At 32.7% G+C, this 23,398-nt stretch overlaps 2 protein-coding genes across 2 annotated transcripts in view; one reads left to right on the forward strand and one right to left on the reverse strand.

The window, feature by feature from the left end:
• Positions 1 to 8,412, forward strand: part of LOC111718092 (CMP-sialic acid transporter 1) — a gene marked incomplete in the record, with an annotated part of 23,355 nt that extends 14,943 nt beyond the window's left edge. Inside the window, 9 exon segments of the mRNA XM_023493586.1 lie at positions 224 to 407; positions 983 to 1,064; positions 2,023 to 2,138; positions 3,578 to 3,638; positions 4,870 to 4,952; positions 6,053 to 6,120; positions 6,573 to 6,663; positions 7,383 to 7,477; positions 8,227 to 8,412. Of these exon segments, the coding sequence (XP_023349354.1) occupies positions 224 to 407; positions 983 to 1,064; positions 2,023 to 2,138; positions 3,578 to 3,638; positions 4,870 to 4,952; positions 6,053 to 6,120; positions 6,573 to 6,663; positions 7,383 to 7,477; positions 8,227 to 8,293 (847 nt within the window).
• A 12,642-nt stretch (positions 8,413 to 21,054) lies between these two features.
• LOC111718095 (G-protein coupled receptor family C group 5 member C) overlaps positions 21,055 to 23,398 on the reverse strand; it is a 5,122-nt gene continuing 2,778 nt past the window's right edge. Inside the window, exons 6-7 of the mRNA XM_023493588.1 lie at positions 22,184 to 22,312; positions 21,055 to 21,979 (exon numbers count right to left, since the gene is read on the reverse strand). Of these exons, the coding sequence (XP_023349356.1) occupies positions 21,197 to 21,979; positions 22,184 to 22,312 (912 nt within the window). The 3' untranslated portion in view covers positions 21,055 to 21,196. The remainder of the gene's footprint in view (positions 21,980 to 22,183; positions 22,313 to 23,398) is intronic.

The following is a 23,398-nucleotide window of genomic DNA, read 5'->3' on the forward strand; positions in this document are numbered from 1 at the left end:
TTTTCGCCTCCAGCACGGTTTTTTGTTCCTAATTATTAATTTTTTTGTTCCTAAAAAATCTTGCCCCCCCCCCTCACTTAAATCCTGTATCCGCCCCTGCCAGTAGATTGAAAATCAAGTGTAGTTGGCCTGTTGTATCTTGTTCTCTGAAAAATTGCTGCATTTAATGTTCATTGGACGTTGATTGATTGAATGATTGATTGATTGATTGACTATCATTTAGGTCTGGCTTTACTCCTCCTTCCTTCCGTCCTGACAACTTGAAGCAGTCCTTGAAGTTCCTCCTCCCCTCCGTCATGTACGCCATCAACAACAACATTTACTTCGCCGGGCTGATGTTGGTTCCTCCGCCAATTTGGATTATTCTTACTTCATTCAGAACAGTTGTAACAGCTTCGCTGTACAAGGTCAGTGTTGTTTAGTACATTGGGTACAGTTGGCTGTTGTTATGGACGTACAATAGCACTTTCATCTGTAGTGCATACAGGTGAGTGTGCTATTGTAATGTATACCGATTGTATACAGGTTAGTGTACTTTTGTATATACATAGAATACACATGGATGTATTTTGGGTACATAGTGTAAACGGTAGTGTGCTATTATGTACATAATTTACAGCTGAGTGTAATATTATGTACATATAGTGTACAGATTAGTGTACTGTTATGTACAAAGTGTACATATAAGTGTACCAATGTGTGCGACGTGTCTAAATGGGTGTAATATTCGGAACAAAGTGCACAAATGGATGTATACTAGGTCCATATTGTACTATTGTGTGCATAGTGTACAAATGAGTGTACTTTAGGGTACATAGAGTACAAGTGAATGTATTATTATGTACATAATGTAAGGTGAGTGTACTATAGGGTACAAAGTGTCAAAGTGATTGTATACTGTGGTGTTGTTTTACAGATTAAATATACGGTAGATAGAAAGACCGATAGTTTTTTACATTATTCAAAGATAATTTTTTTCCAGTTTGCGCTTCAACGAGATATTACAAAAATGCAGTTTTGTGGAGCAACAGCTATTGTTCTAAGCATTGTTGTTGCTAAATTAGGTAAAGTGGCCCCAATTTTAAACCTTCTTCTCATCACAGATTACTTTTCTCGTTAAAAATTAATTATTTTTATAGTTGTGGTACTTGTCCATAAAACAAAGTAAAAAAAAGACCTTGCTACAGTTAAACCCGAGATAAGTCATATATCGAAAGAATTCATCAAATGTCGTATTCTTCACTTTCTGATAATAGAATGTTTGGAATGTTGCAGATAGTTAGTTTTTTAATTAAATAATTATATGGAGCTCTGTAAAACTGTTCCCGGATATTTATGGCTATTTATTTATTTTAATGAATACTGAGAATTATGTAAAATTTACAATAAAGGGTTTAAAGGGTTTAAAGGGTTCAAAAGGTTTAAAAGGTTTAAAGGGTTTAAAGGGTTTAAAGGGTTTAAAGGGTTTACAGGGTTTAAAGGGTTTAAAAGGTTTAAAGGCTTTAAAGGGTTTAAAGGGTTTAAAAGGTTTAAGAGGTTTAAAGGGTTTAAAGGGTTTAAAGGGTTTAAAGGGTTTAAAAGGTTTAAAGGGTTTAAAGGGTTTAAAGGGTTTAAAGGGTTTAAAAGGTTTAAGAGGTTTAAAGGGTTTAAAGGGTTTAAAGGGTTTAAAGGGTTTGAAGGGTTTAAAGGGTTTTAAGTGTTTTAAGTGTTTTAAGTGTTTATAGAGTTCAAAGGGTTTAAAGGGTTTAAAGTAGTTATGTAAAATTTACAATAAAGGTTTTAAAGGGTTTAAAGGGTTTAAAAGATTTAAAAGGTTTAAAGGGTTTAAAGGGTTTGAAGGGTTTAAAGGGTTTAAAGGGTTTAAAGGGTTTAAAGGGTTTAAAGGGTTTAAAGGGTTTAAAGGGTTTGAAGGGTTTAATGGGTTTAAAGGGTTTGGGTTTAAATGGTTTAAAGGGTTTAAAGGGTGTAAAGGGTTTAAAGGGTTTAAAGGGTTTAAATGATCATAAAAATTTATTTTCTTAGGTGATATACTTGGTAGCTCTACGGGCCCTGGAATCCCTCCAATTGCTTTCCTGTTAGCAGCAATCGCATCTTTAAATTCGGTGGGAGCAGCTCTATACACGGAATCACTTTTTAAGGTAGAAATAAAATTCACTTTAATTGATTGAAAATTCTCTGATGAAATTGTATGCCAAACAAAACTTTTTATTTTAGTCATTCATGTTTTAGCAATTTTATAAGATTCTTTTAAATTATTTTTAGTTTCCGTTAAGTCGAATTGTCTTTGATAAGTTGAAGACAGGGATATGATTGATTTTATTATTTAAACCTGGAACTACAGTGAGATCAATATAACTTGACAATAAGAAGACGATCTTCTGCGTATTTGATGCTGTTACTAAGCAAATAGTTTTACCATAGATAAATAAATAAACATAGATAGATTATGTACGCAAAAGAATTGTACAGTCCGAGAACTCATACTTCTAGGGGTCAAAGTGTACTTCAATGATAAGTGGGTGGTTTGGTGTTTTAATGGATTTCATAATTATTAAACCACTCTGGAGTGAATTTTATTTTGAGAATATCATTGAGCAATATATCATATTGACGAGAACTAAAGAAGGACATGAGAAGGACTGTACTAACTTAAATTTCTCTCTACAGAACTCATGTACACCACAAGTACTCAATGACATAAGAACAGACAATGTTCAAAACCGACCTAGTTAATCTATAATATAATAGAAATATCTTTAAAACATCTCTGTACATTTATATCTTTCAAGATGAAAAATGTCGTCTTATGCGCAATCTATCTTTATCTATGAGTTTTACAAGTTGTTTGAAAGCCAAGGTGAACTGCAAATTTGCTGTATTTCATAAATTCTTTTGACTATGTTGTGTCCATAATAATTTAGTCATCTTTCTATTAAATGAGTCACACATATTATTTTCAAATCATCTTAGTATTCAAATAGATGGCGAGCCAATAACCGAAAATCTTAAATATTTCTGAACCAGAAAAATTTATGAACTTTAAAAAAATCATTTGATTTACTGAGGTTGTTCACCAACCTTAGTTTTGAAGCCATTTTAAAACTATTTATTCTGCGTATTTGATGCTGTTACTAAGCAAATAGTTTTACAAGTTGCTTGAAAGCCAAGTTGAATTGCAAATTTGCTGTATTTCATAAATTCTTTTGACTATGTTGTGTCCATAATAATTTAGTCATCTTTCTATTAAACACTTTATTTTCAAATCATCTTAGAATTCCGTTAGATGGCAAGTGCTTGCCAATATTCCGTTAGATGGCAAGTGCTTGCCAATATTCCGTTAGATGGCAAGTGCTTGCCAATATTCCGTTAGATGGCAAGTGCTTGCCAATAACCGAAAATCTTAAATATTTCTGAACCAGAAAAATTTATGAACTTTAAAAAAATCATTTGATTTACTGAGGAAACAGATTTTTTCACCAACCTTGAAGCCATTTTAAAACTATTTAACTGTCCTCCTCCTTCAGTCTCTTTCAGGGAAGAAGAAAGGGGGAACAATATAAATGTCGTCTTATTTCAGAAAGAAGGAGAAAACTTCTTGGATCAACAATTCTGGTTGTACTTCTACGGGATGATTGTTGGTAATATTTTTTTTATAAAATGCAGGGTTAGCCATAACTTATGAGATGCATACTGACGACATTTTAATTTTTGAAATATTCTTCAGTGAAACCCTTAATAACAAATACATCGGAAGAATTAATTTTAAATGTCGTCTTGACAATTTTTCAATGAGTTTAATACTACATTTCGTAAATTTCAGTATTTGCGAAAATAAATAAATAATTAGCCATGAATATGCGGGAACAGTTTTAAAGAGTTCCATATAATCATTTAATAAAAAAACTAAATATCTGCAACATTCCATTATCAGAAAGTGAAGAATACGACATTTGATGAATTCTTTCGATGTATTCGTTATTAAGGGTTTCACTGTATCTACAGTAAGACCCATATAACTGTGGAATAGGAAGACTATACAGTTAAGTCGAATTTTGATGTTGTTATAGAGCAAATATACGGTTGTTTTCATAATTCACTGTTGTATGGGTCTTACTGTACTCTATTTTATCTAATCTATATATTCTATCTATCTAATCTATCTATTTTATCTATACTATCTAATCTACCTTTTCCATCAAATCTATCAATTCTATCTATTCTAAGCACTTTTCTAAGCTTTCAAATATCAATCTTATTTCGAATTTTAAATAGAATTTAATTATAGATTGTTATCAGCAAAAAATGTTTTAATTCTAACACATGCTATGTTTGCAAAAGAAGGAGTTTTACAAAGAAAAGACTAAAAAGATTAAAAAGAGTAAAAGATATAATCAAACATAAGATATCGAAAATCGGCGCGAAATAAAAAGATGCTAAAAATGCCCGTTTTGCGTAAAACCTATATCTTTTTTCACAACCCAAAAAGCTTATTTTAAAGTTGTTTAACAATACAAATAAATCTATCATTTATATTTCTGAAAGTTGTTAGTTCATCGTCGAAAAATATTAAGAATCCTCCACCAGTTTATATTAAATATAGTGTAAACAATAAATACATAACTTTTATTTTACTTTTCCTTAAATTTCTATTTTCATATTTTTTCCCGCAACCTCTTTTTTTGGAGGTTTAAAATATTTTCTCCCGAAACACTTAATTTTGTATGTTTTTGTTATATTTCAAAAATAAATAATTACTTACTACTACTTACTAACTATTCTATCTATTCTATCTATTCTATCTATTTTCTATCTATTCTATCTATTCTATCTATTCTATCTATTCTATCTAATCAATCTATCTATCTATAGGATGTGTTGTGCATATGGTTACATTTACTACCAACAGTCTGAATATTACAGGAGATATTTTCCAGTCTTCAGAATTCGTCCAGGTTATCCTATTCTCTGGGTTATCCTATTCCCTGGGTTATCCTATTCTCTGGGTTATCCTATTCCCATGGTTATCCTATTCTCTGGGTTATCCTATTCACTGGATTATCCTATTCACTGGGTTATCCTATTCTCTGGGTTATCCTATTCCCATGGTTATCCTATTCTCTGGGTTATCCTATTCACTGGGTTATCCTATTCCCTAGGTTATCCTATTCCCTGGGTATCCTATTCCCTAGGTTATCCTATTCTCTGGGTTATCCTATTCTCTGGGTTATCCTATTCCCTAGGTTATCCTATTCTCTAGGTTATCCTATTCCCTGGGTTATCCTATTCTCTGGGTTGTCCTATTCCCATGGTTATCCTATTCCCTGGGTTATCCTATTCTCTGGGTTATCCTATTCCCTTCGTTATCCTATTCCCTGGGTATCCTATTCCCTAGGTTATCCTATTCCCTGGGTTATCCTATTCCCTGGGTTATCCTATTCCCTGGGTTATCCTATTCCCTGGGTTATTCTATTCCCTGGATTGTCCTATTCTCTGGGTATCCTATTCCCTTGGTTATCCTATTCCCTGGGTTATCCTATTCCCTGGGTTATCCTATTCCCTGGGTTATCCTATTCCCTGGGTTATCCTATTCCCTGGGTTATCTTCAAAACACAATTTTCAAAAATTTTTGAGAAAATTTAAGTTTAGCATGCAGTTACACTCAAAACTATGTTCCAGCCAATCTTTTTTAAAAATGTATTAAAAATACCTTGAATTTTTAGATAAGAAACAGCTCAGAATTCAAAATATAGTTTAATTTTGAACAATAACATATAGATTGTAAACAAGACATGGTATACCGAAGCAAGGGATAAACGTCTTAAAATCATTACAGTAATTTCAAAATAATTGAACGATTATTATATTTATTATTTATTTTTTACAATAAAACTAATTCTGCTGGAGCCACGTCAAACAAATGAAAATGGCACATAATAAATTGAAATTATTAATGCTCTCAATCATAAGTTATCTTATCGTAGAGCACTGGTCTTCTCCTTAGTTCAACTCTCATTCAGTATGTTCACACATTTTTCTTTTCTTTTTCTTGAAGGCGTTGCTAGTCGGTTCCTTATTGTTTGGTGGAGTTGGTGGATTAATTGTTGCAGCTATATTGAAGAGGTAAGTGAGCACAAGGATTAGTATACTTGATTTAAAATTATTCTCGACATTTTTACTGGAAAATATTTTAAAATTTTTCCTGCTATTTTTGCTAAAACTAATATGTTGTTGTTGTTGTTGTTATTTTAATCTATACACCAATGTTGGATAATGTTGTTTGGTCGTGCTACTAGTAATGTATTGCTTTATTGGTGGAAAATCTTGTGAAGGAGTATTGTGGAGCCATAGCTAACATACTATTGTTGTTGTTCTTCTAATCGTAAAATAAATTGCATGAATAATGGTGTTTATGTTGTACTTCTAATAAACTGTTGTTGCTTCAAGGTTGGATAATGTTGTGAAGGAATATTGTGGAGCTACAGCTAGTATATTGTTGTTGTTCTAATCGTTAAATAAAGCATGAATAATGTTGTTTGTTTGTTGTACTTCTAATAATCTGTTGTTGCTTCAAGGTTGGATAATGTTGTGAAGGAGTATTGTGGAGCTACAGCTAACATGTTTACAGCACTAGCCTGCAGTTTTCTTTTCCCTGAACGATTTCAGGTGAACTAAACTCTTCAAGAAATTTAAAATAAATTCGCATTTAAAGAAATGTTCTAAGAAATGGGTTATAATTAATTTTCAAGGAAATTCTTGGAAAATTAAATTTTCAAGGAAATTCATACTTTAAGAAAATGTCTAAGAAATTCGTAGCAAAAGAAATTGTCCAAGAAATTCACAGTAAATTAAATTTTCTTGGAAATTAAAAAGTAAAAGAAATTACAATCTAAATAATTATTTAGTTTACCATCTATATAATGATTTATTTTACCATCTATATAATGATTTAGTTTACCATCTATATAATGATTTAGTTTACCATCTATAAATAATGATATAGTTTACCATCTATATATAATGATTTAGTTTACCATCTATATAATGGTTTATTTTACCATCTATATAATGATTTAGTTTACCATTTATATAATGATTTAGTTTACCATCTATATAATGATTTAGTTTACCATCTATATATAAAGATATAGTTTACCATCTATATATAATGATTTAGTTTACCATCTATATAATGATTTAGTTTACCATCTTTATGATGATTTAGTTTACCATCTATATATAATGATTTAGTTTACCATAATGATTTAGTTTACCATCTTTATAATGATTTAGTTTACCATCTATATAATGATTTAGTTTACCATCTATATATAATGATTTAGTTTACCATAATGATTTAGTTTACCATCTATATAATTATTTAGTTTACCATCTTTATAATGATGGCAATGGTTTTACTGTTTTCTGGAATCTATCTCTACGAAGCGTTCAAAACTAAACCTCCCACTAATAACAGCAGGCAATTTTATTCTATTTAGATTCGAAAAGTCCCATGATTCCCTGGAAAGCGGGCTATTACGTTCCCTAACTGTCCCTTGGGACAATGTGTAACAAATATAGTAAGCCTATATTTGTAAACCTGAACACGCCTAGATATGTTACGTTGTACAGTGTAACTAAACTACGCCTGTAAATAACTACATCAAGCCTGTATTGGAATTTGCCTTACTACGCTTATATATAACTTGTAATTACGTTCATTAACTTACCATAGAAATCAAAATAAATTTCAGTTGGAATAATATTCCACTAAGATTAATTGTTTCTTGTTTAGCAAACAAGAAGCGTCCTGAATCACTTTCTTGACAGATAGATAGAAAGAAAGAGTTGTATCCGAAATGATATTGACTATTGTATTTGTGATGAACCTTAAAATCTAGATCGAGTTGTATCTTGTAAGACAGATACTTAAGAATACAGAAAGAGTCGTATACAGATTGATACTGACCAAGGTATTATTGGAGAACCTGGAATTCTAGATTGAGTTGTACCTGGACTGTTACTGATCTAAAAGTATTAATTGGAGTAGGGCATTTACTAAAAATGTAATAAAAAACATCCCGCTTTGAGAAATTTTCATGAAAAATTCCGAATGTTTTGTAGGCAAAATTGGTCTTTATAATCATTTGTATTGTAAAATTTTAAATTTTGTTGTAAATTATTTTATTAAAATCTTAACTTTAAAAAATATATTGTTTGATTTTATAGATATGCAAATACCAGCAAGTCCCCTGAAGCATCTGAGGCATGTGAACCCCTAATTTCGAAGGCTTGATAACAACAAAGACAGACTTCAAAAAACACAGTTCTAGATTTGTATGTAAATGACGTCACAGCATTTTTGGTGTATTTGTTTTATATCTAGTAAAAATGGGGCGAGGGGGTGGGGGTACAAATCAGGGGGGGAAGAAAAAAAGCAAAGTATAGTGAAACTAAAAAAAAGAGGAAAAAGAAGGAAAAGAGAAAAAAAGAAAAATAATAAAACTTAAAGAAAGAAAAATAGTAAAACTTAAAGAAAGAAAAGCTTTAAAAAGAAAAAGGGGTTTTCAAAGAATTGAAAGAAAACAAGAACTAAAATATTTATGGCGCAAAATCAGGTATTACAAATTTTCGCATCAAGGACTTAGCAAAATTGTCAAAAAGATCAGACTAGGACCAAGAGTCGGGGCCAGGCAAGACTTCAAAGTTGGTCTGGTCTCGTAAGTTGATGAATAATTATAAAACTGTGTAGAATTCTATGTTTGATAAAACAATCCTGAGTCTNTAGTTCTAGTTCTAGTTCTAGTTCTAGTTCTAGTTCTAGTTCTAGTTCTAGTTCTAGTTCTAGTTCTAGTTCTAGTTCTAGTTCTAGTTCTAGTTCTAGTTCTAGTTCTAGTTCTAGTTCTAGTTCTAGTTCTAGTTCTAGTTCTAGTTCTAGTTCTAGTTCTAGTTCTAGTTCTAGTTCTAGTTCTAGTTCTAGTTCTAGTTCTAGTTCTAGTTCTAGTTCTAGTTCTAGTTCTAGTTCTAGTTCTAGTTCTAGTTCTAGTTCTAGTTCTAGTTCTAGTTCTAGTTCTAGTTCTAGTTCTAGTTCTAGTTCTAGTTCTAGTTCTAGTTCTAGTTCTAGTTCTAGTTTTTCAATAAAACGAGGTTTTGTTTCGTGTGTTGTCAATCTACACATTTGTTTTTTTTAGATTATATTTTCTTCCAAGCTTTAGCGAGCGAAAAAATATAATCATTAAAGGCGAGAACCTTCGAGATACAGATTATTATTTAGTACTATAATAAAAGTGTTACTGGCAATTTTATAAAATATTTGTGTTCTTGTCTTAATGCAATAGTTGTTTAAGATTTAATAACTTTTCTAACAAAACAATTTGAAGTAAAACTCGTTTAATTTTTATTTAAATAAAAACAAAAAATCCTAATTTTTTTTATATTATAGAACGATAATTACTTTTTAACACGATTCTATAATGTACACCAAATTTATCATTATAGCACGATGATTTTATCGTTCATAATCACTTCGTAGTGAATTTTATTATTGACGTGCTATAAAGTAATCATCATGCTATAATGTTAAAAAAGGCATGAACCTTCTCGATTAAGAGAAAATTTCTGTCCAAAAACTTTATAACACTGTAAACCAAAATAACAGTGTTATAAATAGTTATTAAAAGTTCTAAAATTATAACAAAAAACTGTTGATATTTAAAATAGTTACTACTAACATCTCTGTATGTCTACTCGATCTGTCTATGTGTCTATTCATCAAGGTGCTGGTAGAGTTAGAAGAAAAGACAACTAGCTACAGAGACACTTGGTGTTACTTTCCTCATTCATCAATTTTACAGTTGACAGTCACATGACACTTACACCTTTCCTGACCCTGTCCTAGATAGATAGATAAGTAGATAGATAGATAGATAGATAGATAGATAGATAGATAGATAGATAGATAGATAGATAGATAGATAGATAGATAGACGTCCAGTATATATGAAATAAACGTATCTAATCTATATGACGGCCCAATGAATATGAACACAAATATACAAGAAGACATTTTAGTTCTACTCTTCAAAATCTTAATTAAATATTCCTTCCGCCCCTCTAGCTTTACATATTCTAGAGTCTATTCCTATATTCATGATTTTCTATCAACTCGGCAGTAAATATTACTGTATTTCATCCAAACCTATCCATCTAATTTCATGTTCTTATTTTAATTATGTACTCATTTGACATACTCATGTATTTTATGACTGAATACATGTTTGTAAAGACTGGGGTCAAAAAATTGTTCTACAGTGAGAATCTTTCAGCTGTGGAAGAGGAAGACGACTGCACTCCAGTCTAAAAGTTGCAATATCCGTGCCGGTACAACACGTACTGTATATGTATTCAATCGTACCGTCCAGTCACGCTACCCAGTGTCAAAGGCGGCTTATGGGGGGGGAAGGGGAACGCCACCAGGAAAATTGGGGGGACGTTCCCCCTTAGAAAATTGGGGGAACATCCCCTCTCCCTGAAAAATCGGGGGACATGTTGAATTTGGAAAATTGAGTAAAGTAGGTACGATTTAGTAAACTAATTCTTTATACCTTGATTTCAATCAAACAGTTCTTAACCCAAAATATTTTGTAAACTCATCTACAAATATACGCTTTTTAACGATATATTTCATTACAAATCAAATCCCCACCAATCCGTTCATAGCCATCTCAACCTAACATATCATGGCTAGCTATAACTTATCATATCAATTTCAACCTAATTCTATAATAATATGCGTTAAAACCTATGTTCATTTTAACCCTTCCTATAATATCCTTCCCGACCTAACCTATCATGTCTATTATAACCTATCCATTCCGATATATCAAATTAATATCCACCCGAACCTATTCCATTAATATCCATCTAAACCTATATCATGTCCATTTTAAACCCTTTTGAAATATCAATCCCGACCTAACCTATCATATTCATGTCTATTCTCACCTAACGTATCATATACATTCCAATATATCACATTAATATCTATTTCTACCTCTCATGTCCATTTTAAACCCTCATATAAAATCCATCTAGACCTAATCTATACATGTGCATTCCAACCTATCCTATCATATCCATCTTGCCTTACCTATAATGTCCATTAAAACCTATGCTATCATATCCATTCCAAACAATCCTATCATATATATTCTATGCTATTCATTCTATTCCTATCCATTCCTATCCTATCATATGTATCCCAACCTATCATATTAAATCTATCCCAACCCATCCATGATCTACCAATTCAGAGGATTATTCAGGGGGGCTATGGGGGCTCACCCCCCCTGGAATAGTAGGAAATCGTAATTTAGAGACATTACCGATTCAATTTGATCTGGGACACCCTGTATATTGAATATACATGATGGTGATTTCTTACTACCTCTCTCTGTATAGAAAATTGGCCTCTGCATTGAACGGACAGGTAGGGAGTACAAAGGTTAATCTTTGAATATGTATTATTAAGAAACTATTCATCTTTCAAGGCTGTCACAAAAATCTGCATTGTTAGAAACGTCATTTTTGATTGAAAAAATAAAAAATTTTAAATTATTTCTGATTAAATTTACTGTGAACTGTTTTCATTTATAGTATTTTGGGACAACCTATATATATTGGTTAATATACCTGATTATGCATTATATCCTTGCAAAATCGGTTATAATTTGATCACTGAATACAATACATGCTTTCAGAGATAAAAATGTGTATTGTCCGTGAAAGAATAGGGCATGTGAAAAGAATCCCTCATGTAGTTTATTGCAAAACCATGATATTTATCATTTCATATACAGGGTAACCCACAAAGGATGAGACTTCAAAGACGACTGTACGGAACTTATACGCTGTCTGTTTCCTTATATATTAATGATTCCCTGCAACTGTTTCTTTCTTTGCTAAATTATTTAAGAAGCCATTGAGATGCGAAATTTAGGACCGAAGACTTAATTTAACCTTGGGTTCGTCGTATTTTAGGTCGTCTTTACAGTCTCATCTTTTGTGGATTACCCTGTATATATATATTTATAAATCACGAAACCTCTATAAAGATTCTCTGTGATACTAACCACAGGAGCTGAGGAAGGCAGGTGGCCTAAAGCCACAACATTTTCCCCTTCCATGCCACATATTGTCTTCTTGTCTTACGGTAGTTATGTGCCACAACCATACGGCCCTCAATGCCACAGCATTTGAGACTTCCGGCAGTTAATACGTTTTTAAATAATACATTTAGAACATTGAAATTGCAATTTTTAACAATCCTGCCGCACTACGAGAAAGATCGGAAATTTTAGAAGTTTATTAAAGATTAATTAATTGTGTGTTCAGTTTATAAACTGCTTTAATTTATACAAAGAAAATTTTACATCATTTTACGCGTTGTGGGCACCGAGACAAATTGTTTGGGGGGTAGTCTAATGAATAAGAAAAGATGAAAAAAATCACAATATTAACTCTCATTACCTCAGATTGCATTAAAAAGAATTGTCATTATTTCAATTTAAAACTTAAATATAAATATTTGTATAACGAGGCTGGATTTTTAAAAATCACAATTTCAATGCAATAAAGGAATTGAGTCTTTGCCACAAACTCTGATTTTCTCAGACCTATATCTTTGCAATCCATTGTCGTAGACCTTAGTTATTTCAAACTATGAATTATGCTAGATGAAATAATCTTAGTTTAAAATATCAAAGGAGTACGTCCTCATTGGCAAAGATATAGGGATTAGAAAATTTGAGTATGTGGCAAAGACTCAATTCCTATATTTAGCAATGAATACTCTTGGAGTGACTTTGATCTGATAAGGTGCTTAATTTGGTTAAAACCATTAAAAAAATCTGAAAATGATTCGATGTCTTCCTCTGCTGATTATAGTGATGCTGTAGAGGATACAAAACATAGATTAATAACAATGCAGATACAACAAAGTTACGCGCATGCTCATTCTCTGTCTTGTCATTCAACGCGGCATGTGCGTAACATCTTTGGGTTTCTGCCTCAGGGTTATTGTGAACAAAAACCCCCTAAATCTTGAAAAGACGACATCTAGTGTTCTATCTGTATTGTTATAAATCTATGATACAAAATATCTGTAGTATTCCCTGTCATGTGATCAACGTTTCTCTGTTGATTAATGAAAAGCTTGACCCCGAAATCTCCTAAATTCTGTTCTCCTAAATCACCCAATCCCTGCAGGATATCATTCCTCATACAGGGAATTGAAATATATGAATTACAAATTTTGTATTGAATTATATTGTGATCTTAAAACAACTTCCCCTTGAATCCTTTAATTTTAACTTTCCAATTATTATTTTTTCATGAATTGTGGAAAGTAGTTGAACTATGTAGACTAAGCTGAACCATTTCTATTCAATTTGAACCGGTGCAAACAATATGTAAACAAACGTTTACATATTTTAACTATACTTCTCTGGTCCCCAATGTCGTAGATCTTTGATTTTTTAAACTAAGAATTCTGCTAGATCTTCATTATTCAACGGGTTGAAATGTCAGAAGTTTTCATCTCGAGGTTGCAAACAGTAGAGTTCCAAATTTAAATTGTATTTGATCGTTTTCCAGATTAAATGTGTAAATGATAAAATGATAAATTGCTCAGCTTTATATATTTTTCTTTCGCACATTATAGAAAGTGTGACTTGAATTACGTTTATAACCCCTTCAACATTCTGAATTTATGCCAACCATGAAAAATTACCTAGACAGTGATTTGTTCACATGTACAGCTGTCCTTGATAATGAGGAATTGAATTAAAATTTCGCACGCCAGTGTGAAGCATTGTAAACCCACATCCTCAAAATCAATTATACATTTCCGATTCCTTCATCCTCTCCCTAGATTCTCATCCTTTCCCTAGATCCCCATCCTTTCCCTAGATCCCAATCCTTTCCCTAGATCCCCATCCTTTCCCTAGATCCCCATCCTCTCCCTAGATCCCAATCCTTTCCCTAAATCCCCATCCTTTCCCTAGATCCCCATCCTCTCCCTAGATCCCAATCCTTACCCTAGATCCCCATCCTCTCCCTAGATTCTCATTCTTTCCTTAGATCCCCATCCTCTCCCTAGATTCCAATCCTTTCCCTAAATCCCCATCCTTTCCTCTAGATCCCCAACCTTTCCTAAATCCCCAACCTTTACCTAAATCCCCATCCTTTCCCTAAATCCCCATCCTTTCCCTAAATCCCCATCCTTTCCTTTAGATCCCGATCTTTTCAATAGATCCCCATCCTCTCCCTTAACTCCCATCCTTTCCCTAGATCCCCATCCTTTCCCTAGATCCCCATCCTTTCCCTAGATCCCCATCCTTTTCCTAGATCCCCATCCTTTCCCTAGATCCCATCCTTTCCCTAGATCCCTAACCTTTTCCTAGATCCCCATCCTCTCCCTAGATCCCATCCTTTAACCTAGATCCTTATCCTTTCCTCTAGATCCCCATCCTTTCCCTAGATCCCATCCTTTAACCTAGATCCCATCCTTTAACCTAGATCCCCATCCTTTCCCTAGAACCCTTTTCCTTTATCTTGATTCCCATACTTTCCCTAGATATTTATTTATCTATGCTAGATACCCATCTTTTCCCTTGCTCCCCATTCTTTTCCCTCATTCCCCCATCCTTTCTCTAATCCTTATTATAATCTCTGTATCCTCATTCTTTACGTTACCTCGATCCCTTCCAAAGATTCCCAATCATTTTCCCAAAAGATTCCATTGCTTAAACTTTCTGTATTCCCCCCTTCAAACTTATGTCTTTCAACGAACAACCCCTCCGCCCCCCACCCCTCCCAAACAATTTACCCATCTTATTGCCATCCTAGTATTGAGTAATGAAGATACTTAATTTGAATAATTTTATCTAATCTCAATTCTGTTTGTTCATCTTCTGATAGAACGGAAACAGGACTATTATATTCTAATTATTACACAATTACTGTTCAAGTTAAATATTTAAATACTAAATTAAATGTATTGCGTTGTAATTTGTACGTGCTATTTACAAGACTTTTCTAAATATTAATGAACTAGCTTGAGAAGTGAGAACCCAGCGCTCGCTACCCAGGTTACTAAAAGTTACTCCCTCCGTTTACCCGCACTTAAACGATTTTTCCGGGAAACTAGAATTTCGCTATTAAAGTCCACCCACTCAACTTAGAGAATATTAAAACCAAGCTACACATTCCTGTGGGTCTCCGAGTTCCCCAATCAAAATTTTAGGCAAACAGAGATTACAACTTTATATATATATATAGATGCGAAAATTTTCGTTTTAGTTTTTTTCTACTTGATAAATGTCCGTTTCTCTTTCAGTCTTTTTGCATAGATAGCAAAAGAGATATAAATGAGGCAAGGAAGATTAATGTTTGCATAATTACGCACTTTGTATCGTAAAGGATTCCGTTTTAGTGGAAGTGCTACAAAACCAGTTCAACTAAAGAATCTAAGAAAGTTCTCAACAATTAACAAATTTACAAAGTTACTCACAAAGAATGAGACTTCAGAGACGACCGTAACACATATATTTAGTACTTTTTCTTACATTTAGGGATGGGCAATAGCCAGATTCGTTTTACAGAAACTTTTAATATTTTAGACATTAAAAGATTTTACGACAATATGAGAAGGTTAAAACATTTTAAAACTGTAGAAGTTTGCTTTTATCAAACATGCAAATGTGTTACCATAGAAGAAAATATAAGGCAAAAACTATCGTTTTTGTGTTTTTAAAACGATATTTTTTGGTCCGTTATTGCCTTATATTTTTACCTGGGTTAACTAATTTGCAAATGTTTAACAGTTTTAACAATATTAACTATTATTCAAGAGCCATTGAGAAGAACACAATGGGTTTGAATTTCTAACACCAGGTAGGGTAAATAAGTTTCGCTTAACATTTTTAAGGATACTTCAAGACATCTCAGCCCTGTATTTACTTAATTAACATTTTAATATATTTAATATTTATCCTGGTTTTTCATGCATACTCTAGTACTTCTAATTTAACGCTTTAAAGAGTTGTTTTCCCCATAACTTTTTACTATTAAGCTATAGATCTAAAATTTATGTATTCAAAAAAGCTCATTTTATAGTCTTTGTTACTTCGCAGACTCGTAAGATTTAAATCTTTTCTATTATCAAGAGCAATTGATAGGAACATTTTTAGTTTAATTTTAACTATGCTGAATGTATACATCTTCTTTTATAATACTTCTGCGTATAAACTGTAGGAGCTACGAGGTCACACAGTCGTAGCGGTAATGTCTCCTAAATGGGGTTGAATTAGGGGTGGAGGGCGTCTTTTAGGGTTTAACTTAAATTTCAGGGGTTTGATAGGAGGAATTACACGTTGTCTTTTGACTGTTTGCGTAAAACTATGTTTGTCATAAACTATGCTTGCGTAAAACTATGTGTGCGTAAACGTTTAGTTATTATATGGATAGTTTGATTCTATTGCAATCTAACTGCTGATCAATGTTTCGTAATCCTGTCTAAAGATATTAAAAAATATACTAATTTGAAAAAATTGAGCGGAATTACTGATACTACTTACTTGCTCAAACCAAATTTCCCTTGTCCTTCAAAATGCAGGGGTTAATTCTTCACAATTTAAATATATTCAAATGAAAATTTGCGAAAACACTTTTAGAAATGACGGGAAAATATTTTTGATAATGCCGGGAGAATACAAATCTTGTGATAAAAATATGCCCCTGTGGTTTAATCTGAATAAATGCAGGAAGGATCCGTATTAGCGTGTATTAAGTAAAGTATATGTTGTCATTTTTTCCATTTAGAAATCCTTGACACGAAACCAGGGGTATTTTATACTTTATACCCTTTACGTATTGAGATCTTTAGATTCCATACATTTACTAAACTTTACACGTCAATATAGTTGTAGGAGGTTATTTTTCACCTTTTAGCCTTATCTCATCTTTTCTAACCTCCTACTCCTTCTCCTGCCTTCTCCTTCATTCTCATTCCTTCTCCTTCCTTCTCCTTCCTTCTCCTTCTTTCTCCTTCCTTCACCTTCCTTCTCCTTCCTTCTACTTCCTTCTCCTTTCTTTCCATTCCTTCTACTTCCTTTCTCCTTCCTTTACCTTCCTTTCTCCTTCCTTCACCTTCCTTCCCCTTTCTTCTCCTTTCTTCTCCTTCCTTCTCCTTCCTTCTCGTTCCTTCTAAGTATAACCTGGAGGGCTGGGGGACGGTTCCTCATTTAATCTATATTTATATGTAGTTGACAGTATAAGTGTAGTTGTAGATGGATACAATACTATAATCAAAAACATGAATGTTATATTTAGAATTCCGCTGTACAATATTTGTTTCCTTGTTCACTGTTTGATAATTTGACTAATTGGTATAAGTGTTTGATAATTTGACTAATTGGTATAAGTGGAACGTTGTTTGTGCTTTACAGAAAACGTTTTAAACGTTTTTTGTTTGTGTTTAACGTTTAGTATTTTATTAGCTTGGGATCCCAGACTTGCATTGTCTAGAACCTCGTCAACTTAGATTATTAAAACCAAGCTAAGGACATTCCCGTGGTTCAACGAGTTTATTATAAGAATTTGAGGCAAATCGGTCAATGGGTGCACGATTTGTGATTGGACAAACAAACAAACAAACAAACAGAGATTACTACTTTAGCTTGGGAACCCAGCAACCTCTTCAACTTAAACCTTTTAAACCAATCTAAGAACATTCCCGTGGTTCTACCGAGTTCCTCAGTCAAAATTTGAGGATAAATCGGTTAAGGGGTTCCAGAGTTGATCAGACATATAAAAAAAACCCAGATATTACAGACATGTATACATATATTGATAACATCTTGGATCAGAATTAAGATTTATTTTGATTTTATATTTATTCGCTGATATAAAACTAAATTGTTAATTTTTTTTTAAAATTTATTTGTTATAAACTTTTATAAAGTATACTTCTTGCCATGACTTAAAATATACTGAATTGTAAAAAGTAATGTATTTATAGAATATGTCGACTGCTCCTGGTTTATTTTTAATTCACATTTTCAAATCACATTTAGATGTGAAAATGTTAAATAATTTTGAAAAATCAGTTTTTAAATGTCCTTTGTATCAAATAGATTGTCAAGTACTTGACAACCTATTATACCTAAGATTTCGGGTTGCTTTGCACCTTTTTTTTTTTTTAAGCTGATAAATGTAACTTTATGCGCAACCATATCTGTTCTAAATACATTCTAAAAAGGCAACATTTTTCATTTTGACCGGCCATGTAATCGCTGTTAAATATTAAAACATAAAGAATCAGTACAGTAACTAAAATTTCAATAACCCCCCTCCCTCCCCCCCCCCCAAACAAAAATATACGTAAAATGTATGCTTTGTATTAGTTTGAAAGTAAACGTAGAGTGCGCTGTTTTATCGCCGATTTGAATTTGTACAGTGTAAGTTTCCCACGGGGTTAAATAAAAAGGGCTGGCAAGGATGCCTAACAAAGCACTATTGCATCATCATCTTTATATGTCATAAACCTGATGTGTGCAGTGTACCTAGTGTCCTATTTTGCCAGGGATTTCGTGCATTTTCTAATTTCGATCTTTTGTATTTTTCTTGCAAAGCAATTGGAATCATATCAAAGACTCCTTTGTTATTTTTTTACAGAAAAAATACGGGAAATTTTCCAGGGGGGGGGGTAACGGGTTCTGGCCCCCCCCCCCTTGTAATGATTCTCATAAAAGTAATGATACTTATCTAAAACTAATGCGTACCAATCATTGAAGATATATTATTTTCTACACTTTTAAATAGCTTCGCATAATGTTACAATCAACCATCTCCAACTAAAATGAACATATTTCGATCATGAATTGACTTTGAGCAGTATTTTTCTTCTAAATTATAATAATATTCTTGCTTTATAATTTGGTTGTCACACAGTTTTTATAAAACATGTTTATAAGCGAGAATTTGGAGTTCTAACTTTGTTTTCTATAAACTAAAACTGGCTGTGTGCACTCCTAAAACCACACAATTTTATTTACGTGTAAAAGTAAAACAATAGGAATGAAAGCAAAAGAATTAAATCATAACGTGAGATAAAGGCATTTTTTATGATGTGATTTCAATATTGAAAAAAGTAAATTACTTTTAGATTATATTTATAATAGAGAATTTTTAACATTATACAAATACACAAATATAAGTTGGTTTACGTATAATAATAGGTGAATAAAAAATATGAAATATAAAGACTTTAACGCATAATAGAAATGATTTCATTAAAAAGCTATAAATATTTAAAGTGGATTGTTAATACTAAAGTTCAACCATAATTAAAAGATAATTTAAAGAAAATATAATTAAAATTACGCAATTTTTATGACGGTCGTAACTCGTAGTAGCAACGGATGTAGATTTGTGATGCTTTCAGTAAAATTAGTAANGTGTATTTAATATTGTTACAAAACAAATAATTTTTAGACTTCGCCACTGTAAAATAATAAATATTTCTTTAAGTTTTTTTTTGTTCTGACAACGTCCCTGTACTTTTCTAATTAATTGACAAAGATAAAAAATGTCAACTAGAACACGAAAACTCACAATTACAAATAAAGCAGAACTTCTACACTCCTGACTTCTTTACATTATTTAAAGAACATAAATTCTACGACACCATGTAATTCTGAGTAAATGACTGTGAGAACATGATTTCTACGGCAACCTGTATTCGCCTTAGTACATCACTTAAGGCATATCCTTTGACACCCTGTACTCCTTACGAGTTACAATACGATCACTCTGTACTCCTGAATACATCACAAAGAGTACATCATTTTAAAGATACACTGTACTCCAGAGTACATGACAAAAATAACACAAATTCTAAGACATCCTGTACTTGACTAGAGAACACAAATCCTACGTCACCCTGTACTCTAAAAACATGAATAAGGAAGGAAGAACCAAGCTTGTAATTAAATGGGGTAAGGTTAAGATATAAACATAGTTAAATACTTTTCAAATATACAATTTATACATTTCAAACAATTACATGGTCTCAGTTCTACAATATACATGAAACGTGATTAATTAATTAAATAAATATATCATCAAGAAAAATAGAAATTTGTTTCAATGAGTAAATCGTACTTTTAAAGCATCATAAATCATCAGCACGAGACTCATTTATATTGAGACTCTCTGTACATTCATTTCTTTAATTATATAAACGTTAGCAGAGTGAATATTCCTTTAGTTCATTAAAAATACTCCTTTAAAACTTAACAAAATGACTTTGTACAGTTAAACCCTAAAAAAGCCATACATATAAGAGTTCATCAAATGTCGTATTCTTCACTTTTTGATAATGGAATGTTGCAGATATTTAGTTTTTAATTAAATGATTATATGGAGCTCTTTAAAACTGTTCCTGCAAATTCATGACTATTTATTTATTTTCGCAAATACTGAAATTTACGTAAAATAGTATAAACCCCATTGAAAAATTGTCAAGTGGACGTTTGATAAATTCTTTCGATGTATGGCTCAATTGGGGATTAACTATAGACTGACAGTGGTCCACAAAACAATGTGAAAAATAGTCAACGAAGAATTGTACCAGACACTAAATAAGAGAGGAACTGGTGAGAAGGTTGTTTAATGTTTAAATTTTGCTGTGACATAATAATAAGAAATGCAAAAGCAACAAAAATTGTAAACAATAACAAAGATTGTAAACAAGTCTCGCATGGTTGCCTGGCCAGGCACATGCTTCTTTATGATAAAACTAGTTTTAGAGCCGACCTCATACAATCAATAGTTTCCTCTCCTTAGTTATTAAAACTCTGTGGCACAAAGAAAAGGCTGAATTATCTATTTTTATAAATTACTGGAGTTTGTCTTCTTTTTTCAGTTAATTCTGAGGACCACTGATACAAAATTAGAATAGTTGATAGAATTGTAAGAAGAGACATAAAGCCTAAATGTGTCCTGAAAAAAGGTTATATTTTTTTATATAAAAAATATTCAATTCCTACATAATTTTGGGACTACCAAAGCTGGCATGAAATCACATTTTCAGCACTCCGATCCACTTAATTTTAAACACATTTATACAAAACATTGTTTAAGGTGTAACATGATACACTCTCGCGTTATCATCATAATATGGACTCTCAAGTCCATTTGTGCACAATAGTAGTCCATCTTTGTAGGATTTTCCTGATAATTTACTTGACTTAGAAATACACTGTTTGGGCGACCTCTTCATGTGTTTCTGTAAGGTGGCCGCCAGGACTGGAGATTTTGATTTTCTGTTAGAACTTTTGTTTGTTGTACGTCTCATGTGATGGGGATGCTGACTTAGCTGAGAAGAATGGTAAAGACCGGGAGAGTGATCACGTGACCAGTCGACCCAGCTTGCCGCCGCTGCTGTAGTCGGGTGGGTCAGGTAGTTCAGACCGTTGAAACGGTATGAGTACACAGGTGGGTTTATTATGTACTTGTTTGGGTTCACCGTGTACGGCGGGGCGTATCCCGGCATTGGATAGAACATTCCGGGGTAGTCACTGTACGTTGTGTACATTGTACTCTCAGAACCAGTTTTTAGCTTCAGCTTTCTGAACTTGCTCTGTTGAACAATGGTGTGCATTTTAGGAAGGAACACTGTGGCTAGGATAACCAGTCCTATGAGAACCAGAGCAACAGATACAGCAGCATCTTCATACTCCTGGCCGGCATAGTAGTACACTAGACCCCAGGCTAGGAAGATTGGGATGATTAGAGAGGTGGCGCAGAGCACCCATCTTCCCTCGTTATAATTCCTCTTTATCCTAAAGACGGAGATAGAATAGAGGAAGACGAGAATGAGGAGAAGTGCAGGATATATATGAAGGAGCAGGAAGGTCTCCTGTCATAAAACATCCAAAGTTTTAGAAAAAATTGAAAAATTTCGCATGAAACATTATAATTTTTATTTAATATTCCCCAATCTCAAATAAAAGCAATTATTACAAAATCACGCAATAATTAATCATTTTCCTCTTTAAATTCTTGGTAAATCTAATTTAATTTTGACAAAAAAGGGACAATTTCCAAATTTTGAATTTGTTTCCTTTGGGACAGCACAGTGTGGGTATCCCAGGGTAGAAGTGGTGGTGAGGGGCATATTGATGATGAACCACTCGCTGTTGATGACGACCTGCACCATCACGATGAAGAAGAGGGACAGGAGCTGGTTCACCTTAACAACAAGTTGGTTTTTCATTGTTTTCATTTAAGATCATATTCTCTACTGCCAAAATCTACAATTATTTTAATTTTCGGGTATAAATGATACAGTGTGAACCAGAAAACTGTGGAATAGGAAGACGAAATTAAATCAATATCTAAGTGTATTTAATATTGTTACAAAACAAATAATTTTACAAGTAACTTATTATATCACTTCCATCGATTTTCTCTCTTCTTCGAATATGCTAAGCTGATAATGTTTACATACAGTTTTATAGCTACTTTTTTAATACAAAGTTAATTTGAAAGTATTTTAAAAAACTACCGTTATAATTTATTTTGTTGTTCCATTTGCTTTTATTGGACCCCTTCTTGCTGAAATATTGATAAGCAAAATATGCCTGAATTGATTACTTACACATTTAGCTTTGACTTTGCAGATGGATGGATCCACAGTCTAATATTAAATCTATATATATATACTCCGTTATATTCAGGCTCTATTAGATAAAGTGGTTTGTGCCTGGCTCTAAATGGTAATCTATACATGTAATATTATCTACCACGGGGGGTTCCAGGGGTCAGTTTACCAACGTTTCCGGGCACAATAGTTGTCCCAAAAATGGCGGATTTGGTAACTTTTTCGAAAAGATTAAATATAGTTTAGGGCAGTACTGCACAGTAAAGAAGAGTACAGTACAGTGCAGTACTGTAGAGTAAAGTAGAGTACAGTGCAGGGCAGTACGTACTGCAGAGTAAAGTAGAGTACAGCACAGTGCAGTACTGCAGAGTAAAGTAGAGTGCAGTACAGTGCAGTACTGCAGAGTAAAGAAGAGTACAGTACAGTATAAATTAAATTTTAGAGAGGTAACATGTTACCTCTCTAAAATGTGCCCTTGTCCTTTTCAAATATATATATACATATTTTTCATCTCTGGACACGCTTACAGTATTGGCTTAAAATTAGCCACTGTATTCCTTAACATTTTGTGGACCCCTGTACATATAAAAATTTGTGGACCCCTGTACATAAAAAAATGTTTAGTATTTGTGGACCCCTGTACATATAAAAATGTTTAGTATTTGTGGACCCCTG

This window comes from Eurytemora carolleeae, unplaced genomic scaffold (assembly GCF_000591075.1).
Source record: "Eurytemora carolleeae unplaced genomic scaffold, Eaff_2.0 scaffold1227, whole genome shotgun sequence".
Classification (NCBI taxonomy): Eukaryota; Metazoa; Arthropoda; class Copepoda; order Calanoida; family Temoridae; genus Eurytemora; species Eurytemora carolleeae.